This window comes from Halichoerus grypus, chromosome X (assembly GCF_964656455.1).
Source record: "Halichoerus grypus chromosome X, mHalGry1.hap1.1, whole genome shotgun sequence".
In the NCBI taxonomy this organism is placed as follows: domain Eukaryota; kingdom Metazoa; phylum Chordata; class Mammalia; order Carnivora; family Phocidae; genus Halichoerus; species Halichoerus grypus.
In genome coordinates this window covers 42,738,341-42,753,705 of record NC_135727.1, presented here as the reverse complement: position 1 = coordinate 42,753,705, position 15,365 = coordinate 42,738,341, and the positions used below count along the sequence as shown (strand labels likewise).

The 15,365-nt window shown below is 36.7% G+C and overlaps 1 protein-coding gene across 3 annotated transcripts in view; it reads left to right on the top strand.

Annotated features, from left to right (window-relative positions):
- IL1RAPL2 (interleukin 1 receptor accessory protein like 2) overlaps positions 1–15,365 on the top strand; it is a 1,158,042-nt gene that overhangs the window by 627,681 nt on the left and 514,996 nt on the right. For all 3 annotated transcript variants that reach the window (XM_078065458.1, XM_078065459.1, XM_078065457.1), the window contains one exon: positions 13,714–13,867. In XM_078065458.1, coding sequence (XP_077921584.1) covers positions 13,714–13,867 — 154 coding nt within the window. The remainder of the gene's footprint in view (positions 1–13,713; positions 13,868–15,365) is intronic.

Here is a 15,365-nt window from a genome sequence, read left to right as displayed (position 1 = left end):
GTAAAACGTATGTGTGTTGCATGATCAATTTCCAAGTCATCTTTTTAAATATATGTAATCTTTAAACTTGCTTCTTTTATATCCATTTCTGCTTTTTTCTTACTCTCTAATAAATTTTTGTCATTCTCACATTCTGTTATGTGTTTCTAAGCCGTCTGAAATATGCTAGGGTAGGCCTTTGAGGACTGTCCTTCTGTGCCTGCATGTAATCACAGCTGGATAGGAAGGTAGAGGCGGATCAGGTGGCACTGGGGCATGTTCATAAAGATGACTGAGTAAGTTGTTGTTGTTGTTCTTGGAATGTAAGAGATATGTGTAAGGGGGTTGTATCTCCTATCCTAGTTGTTCTTGGAATGTAAGAGATATGTGTAAGGGGGTTGTATCTCCTCTATCTGAACTCTATCAGTTAGCAAAAGGAAGTGAGGAGAGGGCCTCTACTTTTAGCAGTTCATCTTAATGCTGTATGAGTGGGGCTTAGACTGTAGAACAGCATACACAATAATGTTAGTGTTTTTAGAAACATTTTTGAAAAGAGATTCTTTTCTTTATTGAACTAAGAAGAACAATGCTAGAACAGTCTCGTGTTGTGATGAGCACTGGGTGTTATACGCAACTAATGAGCATGACAAACTGTCATGTTGTGATGAGCACTGGGTGTTATATGCAACTAGTGAATTGTTGAACACTACATCAAAAACTCATGATGTACTATATGCTGGCTAACTGACCATAACAAAAACACTTGTCATAAGAGCATAGAGTCCCTTTATCCCATTTCTAAACAAAAGAATCCCCTAACTTTAATAAGACATCACACCTGTCAGAATGGCTAAAATCAAAAACTTAAGAAACAAGTGTTGGCAAGGATGTGGAGAAACAGGAACCCTCCTGCACCGTTTGTGTGAATGAAACTTGTGCAGCCACTCTGGAAAACAATATGGAGGTTGCTCAAAAAGTTAAAAATAGATCTACTCTGTGATCCAGGAATCGCATTACTGGGTACTTACCCCAAAAATACAAAAACACTAATTCAAAGGGATACATGCACCCCTGTTTATTGCAGCATTATTTACAATAGCCAAGATATGGACGCTGCCCATGTCCACTGATAAATGAATGGATAAAGAATTGGTACACACACACACACACACACACACACACACACACACACACACTGCAGTATTATTCAGCCATAAAAAAAGAATTAAATCTTGCCATTTACAACAACATGGATGGAGCTAGAGAGTACTATGCTAAGTGAAATAAATCCATCAGAGGAAGAGAAATACTGTATGATTTCACTCATATGTGGAATTTAAGAAACAAAACAAAGGAGCAAAGGGAAAAAAGAGAGAAGCAAACTAAGAAACAGACTCTTAACTATAGGGAGCAAACTGATGGTTACCAGAGGGGAGGTGAGTGGGGGGATGAGTCAAATAGGTGATGGGGATTAAGGAGTGCACTTGTTCTGATGAGCATTGGGTGATGTATGGAAGTGTTGAGTCACTATATTGTACATCTGAAACTAATATAACACTGTATGTTAACTATACTGGAATTAAAATTAAAAACTTAATAAAAATAAGACATCAGCAATAAAAATACAAATACACACCTAGAGGTAAAACACTTCTCTGATTAGTTACCTCAGTTGATAAAAGGGTTGATGTTAATGAGTGAAGCCTGCCCATGTGAATCTTCCTTTTTCTTGCCACAGCCATCTGAATTTCAGATATTTTCCATGGATTATAAATGGGATGGGTTGTGACATTATGGGTGGTTTACTGCAAATTCATTCATTTGTACAACTGTTCATTTATTCAACACATATTTATTGGGTGTCTACCATGTGCTAGGCACCATGCTAGGAACTGGGGATAGTGAAGAGACCAAAATACATTTCCCTGTTCTCATGCAGGGAATTAGATAGGTTAACAGCTTCTCCTCAACACTTTGGGAAGGAGCTACATCAATTAAAACATTTAAAAAAATAGCTCCTACTTGAAATCAACAGCATTTGTATTGAGTAAAAGGCAGTAGACATTACCTCCATTTTTAGCCATAGATAGATACGAACATCTTTGCAAAGGAAAATATTGTACCTAAATAAGATCAGTTAATATTTCCACAGTATACAATCGTTGATAGTAATCTTTCACAAATCTTTTCATATTATATAGCACACCTAAAAAACGATAATATGGCACTGTGAGGTAATTGTATGAAAACTGCTCTGAGGTTTGGGCTGCTCTAGGTCTCATGTGACTGATTTAGGACTGAAGCATAGATCACTTATGTATACACAAGTAATTCTCTAGCACCCCAGGGTGCTATGGTTCACTGGCTTGAAAGCTCTAGTCTACTTTTCTATAAAATGCAACATTTAATTTTTTTATCTAAAGATAGCTGAGTAGGTCAAGCCTGGTTGTCCATGGAATGCAAGGGATGTGTGGAAGGGGGCTCTCTCTCCTTTCTCTGAACTCCGTCAATTAGCAAAAGGAGGTGAGGCTACTTATTGGCAGCTGTTACCATCATCTTTTTACAGACAAGGAAACTGAAATAGTTACAGAGGGTCACTTGGCTAACACATGGCTGATTAGAAGTTCAAATCCTGAACTTCTGACTTCTAATACATGTTCTTCTCATAATACCAGTGATTCGGATTACTCTGCTAAATGCACCTCTTATGCACTTTATACACTCACATCACTAATACAAAAAGAATGCTCTCAAAATTGTTACTTCAGAAACAGTTCCTGAAATCGTTCTGAAGGACTCTTTAATGACTCTAAATGTCCAGAGGGACTAAGTGGACCAGAAAGAGATTTTTCTCAAGATCAAACCGGAACTAAGTAGAAGAAATTATAATATCATTGGGACCTTAGACCACATCTAGCACAACTTATTTCTCATATATGAAGAAATTGAAATGCAAAGAAGTCAAGTGATTTGCTTGAGTCTAATGGAACCCATTTATCCTTTCCTTTTTGACATTTTACTAAGTTTTATAAAAAGCTTGGAGTCTAGCCAAAAGAAATGAATGTGCGTATCTATGTATATATTTAAAAATGTACATTTTGACAAATCAGTGTAGAGGTGTATGAAGTCAGTTATACCCTGCTCTTCCACTCTATTTTAACCATCTAAGGTAATTAGTGTTTCCCGTTTATCATTCCACACTTTCCTCTATGCCAACATACTCTTTCTATATATATTATTTATTTACACACACACACACATTCACACACACACACACACACACACCTCCCTGTCCCTCATTTTATAAAAATGGAAACATCGCATATATATCACTTTTCAGCTTTCCCCGTCACACACAAATGTATCATGAACATCATTCCCTGTTGGTAATATAAATCTAAATCATTTTTAATAGCTGTATCATAGTTCCTAGGATGCAAATGAACTTCTTTTATTAAACCACTCTTCTGATGGATATTCAAGCTTTTTTTCTAGTTTTTTTTTTTTCTAATTTCACTGTTACAGTAAATATCCGTGAAAATATATCCTTATATCCTTGACATACAAGATAGGAATACTCTCTGTCATTACTATTGTTCAACATTGTTTTGGAGGTTCTAGGTGATGCAATAAGAAAATTAAATGAAATATGTTACATAAGACATGCGCGCGTGTGCACACACACATGGATTAGAAAAGACAAAATAACCTTATTTTTCAGATTATATAATTGTATACCAAGAAACCCCAAGAGACTCAACAACAACAAAACATAGAACTAATGAGATAATTTGATAAGGTAGCTTGATAAAAATATACAAACATAACATAATAAAATAAAATTTAAAAAAATACAAAATATTCAATAACTTTTGTTTTTGCTAGTAATAATCAGACATGTAAAAGGGAAGAAATGAAATTATTCCATTTACAATAATGACAAACTATGAAACACTTTGGAATAAAATAACAAAGACGGGAGGAGACCTATATAAAAATATAATTTTATTGAAGGACATAAAATGGTCTAAATTAATGGAGTGATAGGATGTATTTCTGTGTGGTATTATCTCATAGAGTAAATGGTCAGTTCTTTCCGATGTATAAATAATTCATTTTGTTAGAATATAATTTTTTTGGAATTAGACAATATGATAAACATTATAAAGTTTATATGAATGAATGAATGTACCATAATTGACAAGAAAATATTGGGTAAAAACATTCATGAAAAGGGACTTATTTTACCTGATACTAATATTACTACAAAACAACAGCAATTAAAATAGTAAGTTTAGGAAAAGATAAATAGATCAGTTGAATAGAATAAACCATCCAGAAACAGATTAAAAATATGTATTTTTGAGAACTTAGCATATGATAACATTTCATTTGAATGGGTATGGAGGGAGATAAATGGCTTATTAAAAATTCTGTGCACATAATTGACTTTCCACTTAGAAAAGATAATTAGATCTTTGACTCATACCATGTTTAAGAAAAATTCCAGATGAATTATAAGGAGGTAATTTCATCCACTAAAATAATATTTTAGGAAAGGCCATTTCTAAATGCTGTCACTCATTACAGTGAGTTAAGCTTCCAAAGTTAAGAGCTTTACATTGATTTACCTTGCAATACATTCTAACAATTTTCATGAAGGGGGAAAAAAGTCACTGGAGACCTTATAACACTCCAGCCCAAATGACCAATACTTTCTTGCTAAAATGTACTTTGGCAAAATGCTTAGGGATTTTGAATCCCTTTGGTAATGTAGTGGTATTACTATGTACCTTCTTTTGTAACCATAAAATTGCATTTCATCCTTAAATTTTTAATCTCATAACTAGAATTTTCAAAGATATTTTTATCCAGAAGGGATGAGCTGTGAAACCCATGAAGGCTTCAGTTTGGTGTGCCTTAAAACCAGTGAGTTACACAAGATTTAAGTCCCATTTATCCTTATTTTTATTCCTAGATACAGCATTAGAAGTCAGAAAGGGGTTCTTTACTATTTGTAAGTTACAAAGAAGATGAGTTAATGTGAGAGAAATGGGTATTTGAGATATATAAGAAGCAGTGGTCTTTGAATCTGGGGACCTGGATTCTGGTCACCATTCCACCATTAATGCAGATAAGTAATTGTATGTCACTGGACCTCTATTTCCCCACATATAAAATAGATGTAATAATGTCTGCCATATATCCCAGACATATTATAAAAATTTAATGACTAAAGTCCTTAATTGATATTTCCTGCTACTATAGAAAGGGAAATGTTACAAGGGAAGCTAAAAAAACTAGTTACCTAAGACATCTCAGACTCTAGTTGGGAATTTAAAATTTTTTTTTTTAAAGTCATGTTATTCTGTATAATCTACAAACATAAAACTTACCCTTTTTACCTGTATAATTTGATGTGTTTTGGCAAATGTATACACCAAAATTGAGATATAGAATGTTTCCATCACTTCAAGTTCCTTCATGTCCCTTTATAGTCAATTCCCTCTTCTTAGCCCCAGTCCTTGGTAAAAACTCATCTGGTTTCTGTTCCTACAGTTTTGCGGAATGTTATATAAATGGAATAGTATGATATGTAGCCTTCTGTGCCTGTCTCCTTTCACTTAGCATAATGCATTTGAGATATGTCTGTGTTGTGGTATATATCAATAGTTTCTTTCTTTCACTGATGAGTAGTAGTCCAATATTCCACTGTAGAAATGTACCACTCTTTCGCCATTTATTGCTTTGGTCTTTTTTTTTGTTGTTTTTTTAAAATTTAAATTCAATTAGCCAACATATAGCACATTATTAATTTTTGATATAATGTTCAATGATTCATTAGTTGCGTGCGTATAACACCCAGTGCTCATCACATCATGTGCTCTTCTTAATACCCACCACTCAGTAACTCTATCCCCCCACCCACCTCCCTATCTGCAACCCTCAGTTGTTTTTTTAAAGATTTTATTTATTTATGTGTAAGAGAGAGAGAGAGGAGAGAGAGAGAACACGAGTGGGGGAGAGGCAGAGGGAGAGGGAGGGGCAGACTCCCCGCTGAGCAGGAAGCCCGACGTAGGGCTCCATCCCAGGACCCCAGGATCATGACCTGAGCTGAAGACAGATGCTTAAGTGACTGAGCCAACCAGGAATCCCTGCCATTTATTGTTGATGACCATTTGGGATGCTGCTGGTTTTTGGCGATTAGGAATAAAGGTCTTATAAGTTGAGTTTTGACTATACAATTTCTTGATTTATCAAAATAATATGTTTTTGTCAATTTTTATAATCTTATTTTGATGTGTATGCTTTTCTCAAACTTAACAGGAGTTTGCTGTTGATCTTTCCTAAATTGTTGTAAGAATCCAGGCTTTGCAGGGACTTCCTGTATAACCTCAATTATATTCAAAGGATAAAAACAGATCAAAGCAAATTAAAGCCTCTTTTTTTTTATTATTATGTTATGTTAATCACCATACATTACATCATTAGTTTTTGATGTAGTGTTCCATGATTCATTGTTTGTGCATAACACCCAGTACTCCATGCAGAACGTGCCCTCTTTAATACCCATTACCAGGCTAACCCATCCCCCCACCCCCCTCCCCTCTAGAACCCTCAGTTTCTCAGAGTCCATAGTCTCTCATGGTTCGTCTCCCCCTGATTTCCCCCCCTTCCTTCTTTCGACATGTATCATATGATCTCACTGATATGAAGAATTCTTAATCTCAGGAAACAAACTGAGGGTTGCTGGAGTGGTGGGGGGTGGGAGGGATGGGGTGGCTGGGTGATAGACATTGGGGAGGGTATGTGTTAAGGTGAGTGCTGTGAATTGTGTAAGACTGTTGAATCACAGACCTGTGCCTCTGAAACAAATAATACATTATGTGTTTAAAAAAAAAAAAAAGAAGAAGAAATTAAAGCCTCTTAAGCAATGTCTCTTTCTACAGTCTGACTATCTTTTATATATCCACTAGAATGATCTTTCAGAAATGCACATCTGATTGTAGGATGCCACTATTTAAAGCACTCCAATGATTCCATAGAACCATTTAGTTAATAGTTCCTTTTTCTTGAGTGTTTACAGAGCCTGACACTGTGTCAAGGCATGTTCATTTATTGCCTAATTTAATTTATAGAACAGTATTACAGGTTATATAGTGAATTAGGTTATACAGTGGCAGAGCTGGGATTTGAACCCTGACAATGTGTAGGCTTTTTAGATTTGGTCTCAGCCTACTCACTGCTATTCTCAACAATAAAACTATTCAGAGTTTTTTTGTTTACTTCATGTTATTTCACATCTGAGTGCTTCACATGTTGTTCTCTCTGTTCATGTCTTACCTGCCTAACTTTTATATATTGTTTAAAATTCAGCCCAGATGCTAATAGTAGCCTACATGTACCCCAGACCTCTGTTCATGCCAGATCTGCTGTAATCTTGGATGATCCAGCATTAGAATTACTTCAGATATTTCTTCCAATCCTTTCTCCTTTTCTTCTCTTTTTGGCATTCTTATCACACTTATGTTATACTTCTTGTATTTCTTCCACAGTTCTTAGATATTCTTTTTCTAAATTCTTTTTCTATTTGCTTGTCAGTTTGGGAAGTTTTTATTGACGTACCTTCAAACTCACTGATTTTTTTCCTTGGCCATGCCCAGTTTACTGAAGTGCCTATCAAAGGCCTTCTTTATTTCTGTTACAGTGTTTTTGTTTGTAGTAGTTCCTCTTTTATTTTTTTTAAAGAGTTTCCATCTCTCTTCTCTTCTTACATATTGTCCACCATTACCATTAGGTCCATTAACATATTAATCATACTTATTTTAAATTCCCTGACTGATAATTCCAAATTTTCTGCCATAACTGAGTCTGGTTGTGATGCTTGTTCTCTCTCTTCAAATGGTGGCTTTTGTTTTGTTTTGTTTGTCTCTTAATACACCATGTAAATTTTTATTGAAAGCCAGACGTAATGTACTAGGTAAAAGGAACTGAGGTAATAGGCCTTTAATTTGAGGTTTTTACATTTATCTGGCTAAGACTTAGGCTGTGTTACTGCTTGCTATGGCCGTAGGTATTAGAGGCTAAAATTCCCTCTGGTGTCCTAGTTGTTCACTCTCCTGTTATCTTTGGGTTTCCCTAGAGATTTCCTAAAATGAGGTCTGAATTGTGCAGTTATTTTAGCTGTAATATCCTATTGTTATCCAGGAGCCCTATTGATGTGTTGTTAAGGTGTAGGGTAAGGGAAAGCAATCTGTAATCTTATGATTAGATTTCAGTTTTTAGTGAGCCTTGTCCCTGGGCTTCTGACCATCACAAGTGCTTCTCAGCTTCTCTCCCACCTCCATTAGATGAGACAGGGAGGATAGAGGGAACTGGTGCTGGCTGTTTTTCTTCTTCCACTTCAAAGGCTAGAGGGGCTACAGTTGGATATTTCCCTTTTCCCATATCCTTTGAGGGCAGGCTGTTGTTAGGAAGAATAGGGCTCTTTGGGTATATTTCAAAATGGTTACTTTTTCCTTCCTTTGCCAGAAGCATAAGGGGATTTTTCTCCAGTTTCCATGCTGAAAACCTGGTGGGGCTCCTGGAGGTAAACATTATAAAAGTGTGCTCTCTACATGACTGGGCCCAGGGGTTTTTATATATGAAGCTAGTTCATAGTCTTCAGAAATTAGTAAATTATCCTTTAAGTGTTCCTACTAGTTGCTGGCTCCTATGTCTGCTTCAGCTCCCAATAAGTTGTGATTCTCTGTACTCATGTGTCTCTCTAGTTTCTGGGGTAGTAGTTTTCACCTTTGCATGTTGAATCAGAAACTGGAAGTCAACCCTTGCATTAGAATTATAACTTTGGGGGGTACCTGGGTGGCTCGGTTGGTTAAGCATCTGACTCTTGGTTTTGGCTTAGGTCATGATCTTGGGATCATGGGATCAGGCCCAGTGCTAGGCTCTGTGCTCAGCACAGAGTCTGCTTGAGATTTTCTCCCTCTCCCTTCCTGTCCCTCTGTCCCTCCCCCTGCTCTCAATGCATGCGCGTGTACTCTCGAAAATAAATAAATAAATGAAATCTTAAAAAAAAATGAGTTATAACTTTGATTGTGTTTTGGATTGTCTCCAGACCCCTGTAGAAATGTGAATCACATTAATTCCTGACAGTCATTAACATGTCATAATAGATGTGTATGTAATCTGAAAGCAGAGTAATGAGAATGATAATAATAATAGAATAGTAGTTAATATTTATTGTTTTTAGCATGTGATGTTCTATATTACAGAACACTTAAATACATTACCTCATTTAATCCTTATAATCGCCCATATTGGTAAATATTATTATCACCACTTTTTTTAATAGGTGAAAAAACTGAGGCTTAGATCAATTAAGGGGTATGCTTAGGAACATACCACTCGGGATTCCAACCCAAGTATTTGAGTCTAGAACTTATACTTTAACCACTGTGGGGTACCATCTTTGACATTAGGACTGTGAAGAGAGAAAGTTAGAGAAATAGAGCTAGAGAGGGTAAAGACTTTCTGAAGTTTGTTATCCTGTGAATTTGGAATAGAGGTAAGGATGAAAAGGGCCAAGTTGATACTTAATTTACAATTGTGCTCCTATGTCTTCCATCTTTAAATTAAAGGAAGTTCAGGTTACCTACAGATTGTTAGGCAGATGCCTAGATGCTCTATGAAATAGTCCAGTCTCCAGAGGAAAGGAGAGAAATTGGGTCTGAGTGCAAGAGTATTAGGTATTTGAGCAAAAGTACCTTGAGGACCAGAGATTACATGATTGGCTTATGGTTGTACAACTACTTTGTGTCTGAACTTCAGAATCAGAATAAATATTTAAATAAATCTTCCTGGTGTTCTTGCCATGAGAAATGAGTCCTATGCTCTGAAAAACACTGAAATAACCATGACCAACAAATCAAACTGATTCAAAAATACCTGTTTGTATAATGATGATATCTCAGAAATGTACTGTGAATATAGTGGTGAATATTTCAGGGTGGAAATTCCAACATCCAACGTGGCTAGCAACAGGTTACTTCAAGAAACTTGGTCAACAGATGTTTCTATTGAACATCCTGGGCTCCCAACCTAGTAAATACTAGCAAGTGACACCTGCCACTCAGGAAGGCTGGCAGGGAGGGAAGGAAGCTGGGCTTTAAGGATTGACATTATTTTGTTTTGTTTTGTTTTGTTTTTTTAAAGATTTTATTTATTTATTTGAGAGAGAGAGTGAGAGAGAGAGAGAGCACAAGAGAGGGGAGCGGGGGAGGGAGAAGCAGACTCCCTGCTGAGCAGGGAGCCCGATGCGGGACTCGATCCTGGGACTCCAGGATCATGACCTGAGCCGAAGGCAGTCGCTTAACCAACTGAGCCACCCAGGCGCCCTAGATTGACATTATTTTGATTGAACAAGGAGGTTGTACAACAAACTGCTCTATGAGGGATCAGCTAGGCTATGAACTGGAGCTGTTTGTTGAACTTAGGTACCTCCAGCAAGACCGGCCCTCAGCAAAACCTTCAAGTTGATGAAGTTTATTTTAATGGTCCTAAAGTACCAATATTAGGGCCTGCTCATATTTGAGGCTTTGATGGCCTCAAACCATCTTGAGACTTGATTTACATGTTTCAAATTTCTTTGCCTAACAAGCCGTCAAAATTAAATTAAATGGATATGGAGCAATGATGCCTGTTCACTAGGAAAGAGGTCATAGGAAGATTGGGGATATAAGAGAAGCAATGACAGTAGTACGCCTAGCAGCCAGCAGTTTAAGGGAGAGATGCTGCAAATAGTGGAGTAAAAAGGCTGGAAGTCTTCTGAGGTTCGATATAGGTACACAGATATGTGAAGGGATAGCCAATGAGGTAATTTTGTAAAGGATGGGCTGGTTGGGGCAGGATGGTCATCTTTAATCCTCTTCTGAAAAAAATATAGTTTCTCTACCCACCTGCTAGGATTAGTGTTGGAGTGGCCTCTTAAGAGTTCTACATTTCGATGGGTTAAAGTATTATGTTCCTGGGGATGATTAACCAATTAGGGAAGATTTGGTTTCATCTGATTAGTACATTAGCACCAGTTTTCACCAAAGAGAGCTAGGGGTTTGGAGGAGACATAGTCCAAGATTGTGAAAGTTTAGGGATGGAAAACATTCTCTGTGCTGGGTGACCACCATATATAGTGCTGCCCAACAAGAGTGTAATGAATAAACTGCAAGCCTCTGGGCTCTGGCTGCTCACATGGTAGTATACGTTATCCTCATATGCAGAGTAAGAAACTGATACCTAAAGAACTTAAACAAATTTGCCCAAGATCACAGAACTTGGGTGAACCCCAGATTTTGACCTACAGCTGTCTTGCTGTGACTGCAGTTCACCCTTTCATCTATACTACATTGTCTCCAGAAGGGTGGAGATGACCTGACAATAACATTTTCCTATGCCACAGTTTAAAAAACCCCACAAAACTCTATTAGGTACAAATAATCTTTTATAAGGCTAGATGGTAACTTGGAAAGCACTTGGGACTATCTCAATCTAGCCCAAAGAATGTGTAAAGATTCCAGGCTGTTCTTCATCAGTGGTTATTTTCTAACTCCTATATACTCTTTAGATTTTACTTCCTGGGGAAAAAGAAATCAAAGCAGTGTGCAGGGAAAAATGAAAATGGTTAGAGCTAATTGCAGATAGACTTTCCCCAAAAATGGCATTAGAAAACAAAGTCATTTGTCTTTGAATACAATGAGTGTGTGGGCTCATTTTCCCACCCCCACCACTGCTATGTGAAAGTGAAGCAGCTCAGTTTTCATTTTCCTTTCCTCTCAAAATGCCCAGAGGGACCATATTTTTGTTTAATAACCTTCAGAATGATTCTTTAGAAATCTGAGGCTATCGGAGTTCGAAGCAATGCGAAAATAATTGTGGATTATTATTGTATGACGATAGTGGCAGCTGGACTATTTTTTTTTTCTTTTTGTTCAGACTTTCTTCTTCATTTTCCCAGAAACCTTATATCCCGAGGTTTAACTCAGAAGCAAATCTCATATAGGTGATAAACCTTGCCAGACATGGTATGTAATATAATTTTAGACAGACCCTTAACTGTTCTTTGGAAAGACCCTAGGGAGTGAAACAGCCTTATATCTAGATGCCCTAGATTGTATTACTTTTATTTACTCTCTGACAATGTGTGTGGGTAGTTGTATTGGACATAAAGCAAGCATATCTCTTAAATATTATACCTGTGAACTTAAGTGCCAGTTTTTGTGTTTTGTTGTCAAAACTGCTATCATAAAAGAAAAAAATCTGTTACAGTAAGAAACTACTAAATGGGTACTTGTTCTTTCAAATCATTTTACACACACATACACACACACACGTGTGCATACATGTACACAAGTATGCAGAGCTGGGGATTGAGAGTCAACACTGATTCTACCTTTAGGTGAATGTTTAGGATGTATGTGTGGAGGGCAGGAGTGGGGGTGAGGAGGAGGAGGGGTAGAAGCGATGTTGTCTATACCATAGTGGGAAAAGAGAAAAGTTCTCAACAATTATTTACATCATTGGCCTCACAATCATTTATTCATTGCCTTAACTGACAGATTCAGAATTTAGATGATAAAATATTTTTGCCTTGATTATTCAGCACCCCCTCACAGCTGTCTCCTATACCTCCTCTTGATGTTTGTACAGCTTTTAGCCACCACTTTGGTTGAACATTTGAGATGAGTGGTAGACAAACTGGAACCATATCTAAAAAGTAGTCTGAGAAAATTCCCAAAGGCAAAGCCACCTGGCTGAATATTCTTACATACTTGGTTATTGCTATGTCCTTGTCACTCTCTGGAAAAGGGTTAAACATTCCTTTCTAGAGAAGTACAATCTTAGTAGCAAGACTCCCTCACATTCCCATCAGGAGTGTAGAAAAATTGTCTTCCAAACCCAAATTGTATTCTCTGGTCATATATCACTTATCTCAGAAAATGAGTGAATAATTTCTCCATTTCATTACTAGAACAAAATGTGTGCTTATTTTACCTAGCTATGTTTTTAGAGAACTGCTTAAGCCTAATTTTCTTGACCCCTTGCTCTCACCCCTGCCCACCCAAATGGATCTCTTGCCTATGGGGAGGGAGACTCTGGAATATTAGCATTCATTTTTAACTATAAGAAGTAATTAATAAAATTATTTTAGACTACATTGCCAATGTAAAAGCCAAGCTGAATCTGTCAGTTAAGGCAATGAATAAATGATTGTGAGGCCAATGAAAATGAGTTTTTAATAATGCCTAAGACTCCCTTGTAGTATACTTTGTTGTTAAATGAACACTATTCTCTTAGGACTCTTAGGAAATATCCCTGTCAAAGAGAAAACAACAACAACAACAACAACAGAGCTTTATAATGATATTTAGCAACTTTTAAGGTTTTGCTATATCCGTTTTGCATTTTGGGGAGTTTGTATGCTTTTCCATTTTTGCAGAATATTTCTAAAGACTTTCTGCACTTGGGATCAGGCTTTTAAGGTAGCTCTTGGGCTGATAGTTGTGATATTTAAATTAGGTACGTTAAGATGCATTTGTGATTTTTTCTGGTCATTGACTTAACTCTAGTTATATATTTTGAAAACTAAAGAGAAGAGCACAAAAAAGTGAAAGTACTAACTTGCCAGTACTGACTTGATGAGAATTTTAATTTTTTGCTTACTTGAAAATATTTTCTCTGTAGGAATGCAAGCCCAAAATGTGGAGAAGTATAATAATACAGAAAGGAAATGCTCTTCTAATCCAAGAAGTTCAAGAAGAAGATGGAGGAAATTACACTTGTGAACTTAAATATGAAGGAAAACTTGTAAGACGAACAACTGAATTGAAAGTTACAGGTAAGAATTGGTTCTACCAAATTATGGCAAATGAAATTTTAAGTATAACGTGTTATGGGAAGAAAGAGTTTCCAAAACAAAGAGTGAACTTGCAATGACTTTAGAATTGGCTGCAAATCAGATGGTTGGAAAGCTCACTATTAATAAGTTGTACTGATAAACTATATGTGGAATATGGACAATTGATTTAGGGCACATGGGCCCAATTGCTGCATATCTGTTTTCTGCCTTTATGAAGGGTTCTTAACTCTTCAAGATATCATTGGCTCTTACTAAGCATCTCAGAAAAGATATACTGGAACCACTTTAGAATGTTGACTTAACCCATATGTAGAATCTCCTTTAGGTAATGCCTGCCTCAGAATGAGATTCTAGTGGGCTTTTGGAATGACATCCTCTTGGACTGCATCCAGAATATCATTTATAAAAAATCGCACATAAATGACTGATGTTATTGTGTGCTTCTAATGATTCTTAAATGGAACAAATCCAAACAAATAGTGTGTATGTGTGTACTTTAAATCTGAAGTACAAGTAAAATATAAACTAGTAATTCTACTCATAGCAAATGAAAGAGAGAAACTCAGGATATTCTTATCTGGTGGAGAATGTTAGAAAGTAGTTTTCAGAGACATATGACAGAACCTAATACCATAAAAGTTATCCCTGATGATGGGTGTGATGGACCCTAAGAAACTTCATGACAAAAGTCTACTTGTTATTGTTCCTGAGCAAACCTTGCCTAATTTTGTCCTTCTTATATATGTTTTAGATGTATGTGGGGGGTGTGTGTGTGTGTGTGTGTGTGTGTGTTTAAGTGTTCACACACACATTTGTATTGTGAATAAAATCTGAGCCATAGTAAAATTCGACATTATCCAGAAAATTGTAATTATAATTGCATTAATTAACTTATGACTGATGCTTTTGGGCATTACCTGTTTAACTATGTAATGTTGACATCAACTAGTTGGTTAATTATAACATATTCGCACTAACTAGGAATACAGATTTCCTTCTATGTTATTTTTGCATATGTTTAGCTGACCTTTTTGGGGTAGTGTTAAAATCAGTCTATTAGGGACGCCTGGGTGTCTCAGTCGGTTAAGCGTCTGCCTTCGGCTCAGGTCATGATCCCAGGGTCCTGGGATCGAGTCCCGCATCGGGCTCCCTGCTCCGCGGGGAGCCTGCTTCTCCCTCTGCCTCTGTCTCTCTCTCTGTCTCTCATGAATAAATAAATAAAATCTTTAAAAAAAAAATCAGTCTATTAATAATGACACTTGCTGAGTAAGTTCATTGGTGTAACACGTATTTAATTAAGTTTTTGATCCCTAAAAGCCAGCAGTTTGTCTTTTTCAAAATTCTGAAGAGGAATAAAAAATATTTTATTAGAGGGGTACCTGGGTGGCACAGTCGGTTAAGAGTCCAACTCTTGGTTTCAGCTCAGGTCATGATCTCAGGGTTGTAAGATGGAGCCCCGCATCAGGCTCCATGCTGA